Source organism: Zea mays, chromosome 1 (assembly GCF_902167145.1).
Source record: "Zea mays cultivar B73 chromosome 1, Zm-B73-REFERENCE-NAM-5.0, whole genome shotgun sequence".
In the NCBI taxonomy this organism is placed as follows: domain Eukaryota; kingdom Viridiplantae; phylum Streptophyta; class Magnoliopsida; order Poales; family Poaceae; genus Zea; species Zea mays.
The window spans coordinates 73,118,489-73,127,767 of NC_050096.1; the positions used below are offsets into that span (position 1 = coordinate 73,118,489).

At 41.2% G+C, this 9,279-nt stretch overlaps 1 protein-coding gene across 3 annotated transcripts; it reads right to left on the minus strand.

The window, feature by feature from the left end:
- Positions 1–5,804: 5,804 nt before the first annotated feature.
- Positions 5,805–9,043, minus strand: LOC103636314 (eukaryotic translation initiation factor 3 subunit E). 3 transcript variants are annotated; one of them, XM_008658669.3, is made up of 7 exons: positions 8,795–9,043; positions 8,282–8,386; positions 8,023–8,202; positions 7,097–7,165; positions 6,587–6,814; positions 6,418–6,500; positions 5,805–6,213 (listed from the first exon to the last, which is right to left on the minus strand). In XM_008658669.3, exons 3-7 carry the CDS (start codon positions 8,059–8,061, stop codon positions 6,018–6,020), a joined length of 615 nt encoding a protein of 204 aa, XP_008656891.1. In that variant the 5' UTR covers positions 8,062–8,202; positions 8,282–8,386; positions 8,795–9,043; the 3' UTR covers positions 5,805–6,017. The 3 variants fall into 3 exon arrangements, with proteins under 3 accessions (XP_008656891.1, XP_008656902.1, XP_008656907.1); XM_008658680.3 differs by lacking the exons at positions 8,023–8,202; positions 8,282–8,386; positions 8,795–9,043 and adding an exon at positions 7,259–7,346; XM_008658685.4 differs by lacking the exons at positions 8,023–8,202; positions 8,282–8,386; positions 8,795–9,043 and adding an exon at positions 7,265–7,337.
- Between the last annotated feature and the right edge of the window lie 236 nt (positions 9,044–9,279).

Here is a 9,279-nt window from a genome sequence, read left to right on the forward strand (position 1 = left end):
GCTTTACTCCTTGCGACACGAGTCAAAGTATCAAGAATTTTGATAGTATATTCAGTATAAGTTAGATCATCTTGAACACTAAGGTCCTCCATAGGTAGCTGCTCCTCGGGTACCCTGAGGCACTTCTTCAATTGTGATACATGGAAGACATCATGTACATCCGCGAGATGATCGGGTAATTCCAGTTGATAGACAACCTCTCCCACTTGCTTTAGGATCAAGAAGGGTCCAATAAAGCGAGGGGACAACTTCCCTTTGACTTTAAATCTCCTCATACCCCGGATTGGTAACACCTTAAGATACACGTGATCACCCTCCTTAAACTCGAGCAGTCTCCTCCGGGTATCAACATAACTTTTCTGCCTTGACTGTGCAGTTCTCAAATTCTCCCTTATCTGCTGGACTTGTTCCTCTGCCTCTTGTATAATTTCTGGCCCAAAGAACTGCCTTTCACCAGTTTGATCCCAATACAGTGGAGTCCTGCATTTTCTGCCATATAAAGCCTCAAACGGTGACATCTTCAAATTGGCATGGTAGCTATTATTGTAAGAGAACTTCGCATACGGTAAACTCTTATCCCAACTGCCACCATGTTTAAGAGCACAAGCTCTTAACATATCCTCTAGTACTTGGTTGGTCCTCTCGGTCTGCCCATCAGTTTGAGGATGGTAGGTCGAACTAAAATTCAATCTTGTATGCAAGCACTCGTGCAACTTCTGCCAAAACCGAGAAGTAAACTATGATCCCCGGTCTGACACGATCTTCTTGGGCACACCATGTAGACATACAATCCATGCCATGTACAACTCTGCTAGCCGGGCTCCTGAATATGTGGTCTTCACTGGAATAAAGTGGGCTACTTTAGTTAGTCTGTCCACAATTACCCATATAGAGTCATACCCAGTAGATGTGCAGCAAACCAGCAGGTCTTTGATGTTCATCTTTAACCCTCTGGCAAACATCACATAGTGCTACATGTGAAACAACATCCTTCTTTAGTCCATACCACCAATACTTTTGCTTCAAGTCCTGGTACATCTTGGTGCTACCAGGGTGGATGGAGTAAGCCAACTCATGTGCCTCCTTCAATATGGTTTCACGAAGACTGTCGATCTCAGGAACACAAATCCAGTTCTTGAACCATATTGTGCCCTACTCATCCTCCATGAAGTCTGGGCCTCTACCTTCAGTAATCAGATCCTTGATCTCGTGGATTTTAGCGTCACCGATCTGACCCTTTCGTATTTCTTGCTTTAAGGTAGGTTCCACTTCTATGGTAATTCCTTCAGTATGAGCAACTATCCCCAGATTGAGATTCTCAAAATCTTCTGCTAATTCATTGGGTAACTAGATGACAATAGCTGCATGTACATGCTCCTTTCGACTCAAGGCATCTGCAACCAAATTTTCCTTGCCCGGATGGTAGTGAATTTCCATGTCATAGTCCTTGATGAGCTCCAACCAGTAGTGTTGCCTAAGGTTGAGATCCTTCTGAGTGAAGATGTATTTTAAGCTCTTGTGATCGATGTAGACTTGGCACTTGGCTCCCACAATATAGTGTCTCCAAATCTTGAGAGCATGCACGACGGCTACCCGTTCTAAGTCATGAGTGGGGTAATTCAACTCATGTTTCTGCAATTGGCGAGATGCGTAAGCAATGATGTGTCCTTCTTGCATAAGCACACATCCCAAGCCCTAGCGACTTGCATCACAATATATATCAAAATTCTTCTGTAGATCTAGCATAACCAACACTAGAGCAACCATCAATTTAAACCTCAATTGATTGGAACTCTCTTGGCATTCCCGGGTCCATTTAAACTCCTTGCCCTTATCCAACAATGAGGTCATAGGCTTAGCAATCTTGGAGAACCATTCAATGAATCGCCGGTAATAGCCTGCGAGTCCTAGGAAACTCCGGACTTCCAAAACTGTACTTGGTATCTTCCAACCAACTATCGCTGTTACTTTAGCCAGATCCACAGAAATTCCTCCCTTGGAGATGATATGCCCGAGGAAATGTACTTTATCAAGCCAAAACTCACACTTGGAAAATTTGGCATAAAGCTGATTATCACGTAACTTCTGTAGCACCATTCACAAATGTTCCTCATGATCATTATCATTCTTGGAATAAATAAGAATGTCGTCGATGAATACCACGATAAATTTATCAAGATACTCCATGAACACCTTGTTCATCAAATTCATGAAGTAGGCTGGCGCATTGGTTAAGCCAAACGCCATGACTGTGAATTCATATAGACCATATCAGGTAGAGAAAGCCGTCTTGGGAATATCTGATGGCCTAATCTTCATTTGATGGTAGCCCAACTATTAGGGGCCTTCGTCCTCCGAAGGTTCTCAAAAACGTAATTTAACAATGTCTTCCAAGCATGGCTTATGGACAGGTACCTTCAGACTCAGGTTAAAAGCATACACGACGAGAAGAGCATGATCGTGACGAAGGTTGGCGTTGCTCCGAAGCTACGCGCAAGGGAGCTTCGACTCAATCGCGGAAAAAGGAACCCACTTAAAGGGGAAAAGGCTATCTAGTCCTCATAGATTTCTCTATAAGTCAATAGTTAATGTAAAGGGCATAACTGTAATTTCTCACAGGCTGTGTCCTGTGCCTATAAATAGATGAACAGTACCGGCGTACTGTTCATGCTGACTTGTACTTGCTCATGCGTCACGCTTGTACTTTTTACCTTCTGTCAAGCCGAAGGTACATTTGTAATTCAGCATTGTCCCTGTATTTTTAGAATAATATATTGATAATGAATTAATAATATTATGTGATTGCTTATCTTGCCTCTTATATCCCATATGCTTCTTCTTTTGTTAACATATATCACGTTGATGAAGGTATGTCCTTCATAACCTTCGTCTGAAGATCATTATATCCTAAGGGAAATAATGCTTCGAAGGACGAAGGACATTAACATTTAACATTCTGTGTTGCCTTGTTCTTAATTCATAGCACTTGAGAACAAGTCCCCAACATTGGCGCCCACCTCCGGTGAACCCTTTTCGACCACCTTCGGCAAGCACTGACCTTCGTCATGCCGCCGAAGAAAGCTTCAGCACCAGGGACTGCCGCACTGCAGCCGCTAGACCCAAACCAAGAAACTCTTTCTCTTCGAGAGGCTCGAAGCCAGAAGAGGAAAGCCACCAGTCCAACACTCCAGGAGGAGGAGTTGGACCAAGAGATCAGGGATATGGAGATCATCCATCAGCAAGTACAAAGGAAGAAGGAGAAGATGGCGCGATTGGCTGATCTTCAAAGGAAGATCGACGAAGCCACTGTAGAAGTGCGTCATCTTGTTCAAGATGAACAAGATCGAAGGCCCCAACACAAGGAGCTTCGTCAAGAAGGCCTATTCAACGAGGATGCATGTTATGATGATTTTAATCATGATGCCTTTACTTTTGATGATGCTTCTCCCTTGGCAGCAGAACTGCAGGCTACCCCATGGCCCCCATCATACAAGCCACCTCATCTCCCCATGTATGATGGACACTCAGATCCAAAGCAGTTTCTGATGAGCTACGAAGCAACTATATCTTAGTATGGGGGCAACACTGCAGTCATGGCGAAGTCCTTCGTCATGGCAGTCCGGAATGTAGCCTAAACATGGTATTCTTCTCTTCGGCCAGGGACCATCACGTCATGGCAGAAGCTTAAGGACATGTTGGTTACCAGCTTCCAAGGCTTTCAAACAAAGCCGGTCATAGCTCAGGCTCTGTTCCAATGCACGCAAGACCACGAAGAATACCTTCAGGCATATGTATGAAGGTTCTTGTGACTAAGGGCACAAGCGCCTACAGTGCCCAATGAGATTGTCATTGAGGCCATGATTAAGGGCCTTCGGCCAGGACCTACGGCTCAGTACTTCGCCAGGAAGCGCCCTCAAACACTGGAGAAGCTGCTTCAGAAGATGGATGATTACATCCGAGCTGACAACGACTTCCACCAAAGAAGGGAGGAAGCTTACAGATTCTCCGAAATGACTAGGGGCTTCAGAGGAAGAATCCATCCAAGGCACGTCAGGTCAATCCATAACTCCACTCAAAATGATGACAAAGGAAGTCAGTCTCAGAGGTCACAATATACCTCACAATCTTCGGGGCAACAACAAAGATCCTTCAGGTCACTAGCTCCAAGGGGCAGAGGCGCCAGGGGCTTCGGAGGAAGGTTTGGGGATCAGCCTAGAAAGATTTATTGCTTATTCTGTGGTGAGGACAAGGGCCATACTACAAGAATGTGCCATGTCACCATTTAGAAACAAAAGGAAATAGCAGAATCCGAAGCCCAGCAGAACCAGCCGAAGCAGGTCTTACACACTGCTTCGTGTCACTCTCCTTACATACCAGTGTATATGAACAATCATCCTACAACTTCTGTCGCTTCGGCTAGACATTCACAGGCTTCCTGGCCACAACTCCCGTCTCCGCCACCACTACAACCGACCTATTCCCGAAGCCAGCAGCCAGAAGGGCGCTAGCACTCCCAACAGCAACGTGAATTCAGGGAGGAATCCGAAGCTCGCACAGTCAATAGTACTGTGCCAGAATCAAAGCACATCTATTGAGAAATATCCTACCTCTGAAACATTTTTACGTTCATTGTTATTTTGTTTTTAATAAGGAACAATCAATGTAAACCTAGTTTTAATTTCTTGTAATAGCTTCGCTCCTGTTAGAATGAAATATATCTTCTTCACAAACTCACGGAGCTCAAAAATTGCTGAAGCTCAAAAGACGTTCCTAAGGGATTGCAAAGCTAAAAATCGCAGTGCAAGTTTCACCGAAGCTACAAAAAGTCGTTCCTAAGGAGCACAACGTAAGTTTGCCGAAGCTATAAAAAGTCATTCCTAAGGGAGCGCAGTGTAAGTTTTCTGCTCAAAAGTCGTTCCAAAGGGAATGCAGAGCCAAATACATCAAAATATAAGGCAAAGAACGAAAAGTCAACGCGAAAAATACCACCAAAATAGAAGGCGAAGAAGTTCAAAAGACGTTCCTAAGGGGATGCAGAACTTACACCGAAAAATAAGCGGTGAAGCCGAAAAATAAACGGCCAAGAGATTTTGATCGTTCCTAAGGGGACGCAGAGATTGTGTGTTCCAGTGTGGGTGTGTGTCTTCGGCACTAGCATCATTCTTTGCATCATATCATCGCATCATCTCGCATAGCATCACATCATACATCATATCACACCAATGACACGAATTGAAAACGAAGTCAATCTTCGGAGAATGCTTTACAAAAATGAAAAGGTGCTAAGGCACAAAGTAACCTGAGAAATACAGCTTCGTCAGCTCTATTGCAAAAGAAGGGATTCTTTATTTACGAAGCTGGGAGGTTTTCACGAAGCATGGATATTTTCACGAAGCACGGATTTTCCACTACACGACGGTTCACTTACAGCGACCTACGGTTGGTTGCTAAAACGACCTTCAGCGACCTACGGTTGGTCGCTAAAAACTTTTAGCGACCCATAAGGATGGTCGCTGTAAGTGCCGTCGCTAAAGGCTTTAGCGACCGACATCTTTTTAGCGACCGACCGTCCGTTGCTAATATTGTACATTTAGCGACCAACCATGGGTTGTTGTACTATAGATTTAGCAACCAACCGTAAGTCGTCATACTATACATTTAGCAACCAACAGAAAGTTGCCCTTTTACAGTTGTTATTAATAATAATATGCATTTAATTAAGCACCACAAATCATAGATTTTTATACACAAATCATAAAGACATACACAGTTAATCAGTATACCACAGTCATAGATCCATCACATAAACACAAAAGCACCACAATTATATATTCACAAAAGCATCACAATTATAATATCATTCACAACTAGATCATTTACAGATAGCTAGCTAGATCATTCACAAAAGCTCCAGAGATGATCAGTCACAAAAGCACCACAACGACATCACTCCAGCTTGAAGCAGTTCAAAAGCCCACAACTACATCACTAATGTTTCATATCACTCCAGCTATTGTTCAAAAGCCCACAACTACATAGTTAACATATAAGCATTCCAGAAATTCAGTTATGGGATCCTTGTAGCTATGGTGCTCCTGTTGAATGACCTTAATCAACTCTTTAAGCATATTCCTTCTCCTTTTGTTGACAACAACTGCAGTAGCTAGATACCTAATAAGATGGTGTGCATTTGTCTGTATAGCATTCAAGTACCTGCAAGGGAAACAAGTGAATGTAAATTTACTAGTATATTCTGAGCATACATAATCTTAAAGACAAAAAATAGTAGCGACTCAAACTGGATTACACAGTTGCAAAAGAACGAGTTTGGATCAAGCTCAAATTTCTCCAAAAAAAAGAATTATGTGAAACCTACTAGTGGAAAACAGTGTAGTTCTAAACATGCACGTATATCACCTGATATGGTTAAAGAAGATGAACAGAGCCCAATGCATCAGCCATATCCTGTTCTGGAGCTGATTCAGAGGTGATGAGAAGTTCTGCCCAAAGATCAGGAAGGAACATAGTTGGTGATATAGTGTACACAAAGAACAAAGAACACAGAACAAAACATTGAAGTTAGAACCTTTGAATCAATTATTTCCTTCAAGCGGTTGAGTTCCTCCAAAGCTAGGTCCCAGCTCTGCATTAGGATTTCTGCTGCCAGCTTTCCCCAGAGGGCACTCACATTTCGCTCACTGTTTGTGCACAAAGCACCATACTGGTAAAGGTAATTAGCAGCCCCTGAGTAGTTACCACACTCAAACTGAAATTTGGCATACTGATACAGAGCTTCAATCTGGTCAGGACCGATCTGCATTGGTAAACAAGGATTGATCAATTCATTAACATTTATCACAAAACAAGCTATAGCAATAAAAATGCACAGCTTCAACGTTTCATCTGAATTTTGATCTTATTTAATATGCATTGTCCTTTCCCTACAGTGCGTTTCTTGTGAAGGAGGACGTGTGTTTCTTGTGAAGTCTTCTTTAAACCCACTATTTTCTCAGAATGTTTTCATATCTCATGGCAGTGAAAGTGAAGTTACCAGAGGGAAATAGTTAGTAGTCACAAATCACATGTGTAACTTAACTGAAAGTGATATATCAGCAACCAGCAGTGCCACAACACCATCATAACCCAGCTTGCTCATGCTTAGAACCTAACATTTTCAAAATCAGGGACCCATCAGTGATCAAACAAGTAACCCAATTGGTGGTTAATAACCCAAATATGTCAGCACAATGAGCTGAACCTTGACCTAAAGGCTAAAGCCTTAGAAACTTCACATAATCCAGGATCTCATCTAGCATAGCTACCCTATTTGTCTGCGTAGTCTAAAAATAAAACATAATATTAGGAGTTTCTTTGTGTCATATTTTAAGCTTACATGATGAATAACACGATGGCAAATACCTCAAAGTCTAGAGAAACAATGGAGAAGACTAGTCACTAAAGCCAAAGATATTCGAAGTTGAATATTTTTCAGGATGTCCATATCAAAGCAATAATACCAAGTAATCATATGGTTTGCACAAGTTGCACAATTTGACAAAGAATCAATTAAAGCATGGCTAGAAACATATGAGAAAAAATCAGTACACATCGACAAGTTCATCAGCTCCACACACTCGTGGGATGAAGAGTGGTTGAGGTCGATTGGATGCTAGGCCAGACAGTTGCATTCGAGCGACCTACATGTGTAATGAAGCATGGGCACAAAAGAAGTTCAAGAATAATGAAATTAGACCAGATGTTAGTGCAAACAACAGTCATAAATCCAATCATTATTATACAGAAGTTGTTAAGAATTTTACTTAGAAATGAAAAAAGGGATAATAATGCACACTATAAGAAATTTATTTCACCTTTTAGTGACATCACAACTAAATGTTTTTCAATCAATGAGTTTAAATTATAAACTCTAACAGAGGTCATTGGTTATAACCTAAACACTATAAAAGGCAATAGTGAAATAGTTGGTTAAATTAAAATGATACAGTATAGAGGTTAAACTGCCTGAATGATCTCTACATCAGTGTAGCTGGCTAGCTGCATTTCGCATAGATGTCATGTAGTCTTGCTTACTGTTGTGGTGTCATAAGGGCACTGTAGTTTTTCAGTGCACAATTGCTACAAGAGGAAAGCCTGCTTTTCGCTGATACATGACCTTCAGTTCACAATATTCTCCCTTGTTCACTACACGACGGAAATAACTTATGTTTATGTGTTGTGAAACAAAAAATATAGTAAGACTGCATTGACATTTAACACTTACCATGAGAGGAAGCAAAATCCTGTAATCCTTTGTCAGCTCAAAGAGAAGCAGTACTGAAGTCAATGGGACTGAACAGACTGAAGCTAGTGTAGCAGCCATTCCAACCTACAGAAAGTCAGAGCTAGTGCACATTATTACTTATCGCATTCCTAAGATAAGGTACAGGGGTAGCTCTGCAAACAAGTTGAAGAGATTAGGACAACCTTAAAACACACATTTCACATACGCTTGAGTTTACAAAATAGGAGAACAATATTATGTGGGATTCAAAAATCCAAGTCAACATCATTGAAATGAGTTTTCCAAAGGGAACTTAAAATTTATACCAAAAAGGTCAATCCTAACTAACAAAAAAGAAAACAGTTATGGCCATTATGCTCATAACCTAAACAAATGGAATCACGTATCTGGGCTTAATGAACTTAGAAAACCATTTTACAAGAAGTGCCCCGAAGCTCCATAAAAAAAAGGATAGCTACTAACGTTACTGTAATAAAAGATCAGAACAACTACCGGCAGCAGATTTTAGCTCATAGGCTGGCACTATAAAAGCTGGTCTGGCTCCAAGTAAAACATTTGAAACAGTAGATGATATAACAGATGCCAATATTATCATTGCAGTCGTAAATGGAGGTGAATTTTCTGCTTTAAGAGGTCTTAATACAGTTTCAATGGCAAAGAAGCACCCAGCAACTGCTGCATTGAAGCCTGAAAAGAGACACACACCAGAAGCAGTATATTAGCAAACTTATATCATGGAAAAAGTAGAATTGTACCAAAACTAAGGATTATACATATAATAAAAAGGGAAGCATTGCAACTGATCCTTATTAGCTACTGCATTTTAAGGTTTCTTTTTACAATGTTTACAAATATATGCTTATTCCTATTCTGTTATCTGTTGAATAATCACAGGCCATATTTTTAAAACCAAAAGTTGGCATGCCAAAAGAATCTAGCCTTTTCTCAGATTTGGACAGAATTCGACTACGTACTTC

Excerpts from the sequence above, each read along its gene's own strand:
- LOC103636314 (XM_008658669.3), bottom strand. The coding sequence starts at position 8,061 with ATGCAGCTAGCCAGCTACACTGATGTAGAGATCATTCAG. Across the intron at positions 6,815-7,096 it reads TTGCTGATATATCACTTTCA|ATCGGTCCTGACCAGATTGA; the intron begins GTTAAGTTACAC and ends TTACCAATGCAG. Across the intron at positions 6,501-6,586 it reads AGGAAATAATTGATTCAAAG|AACTTCTCATCACCTCTGAA; the intron begins GTTCTAACTTCA and ends ATCTTTGGGCAG.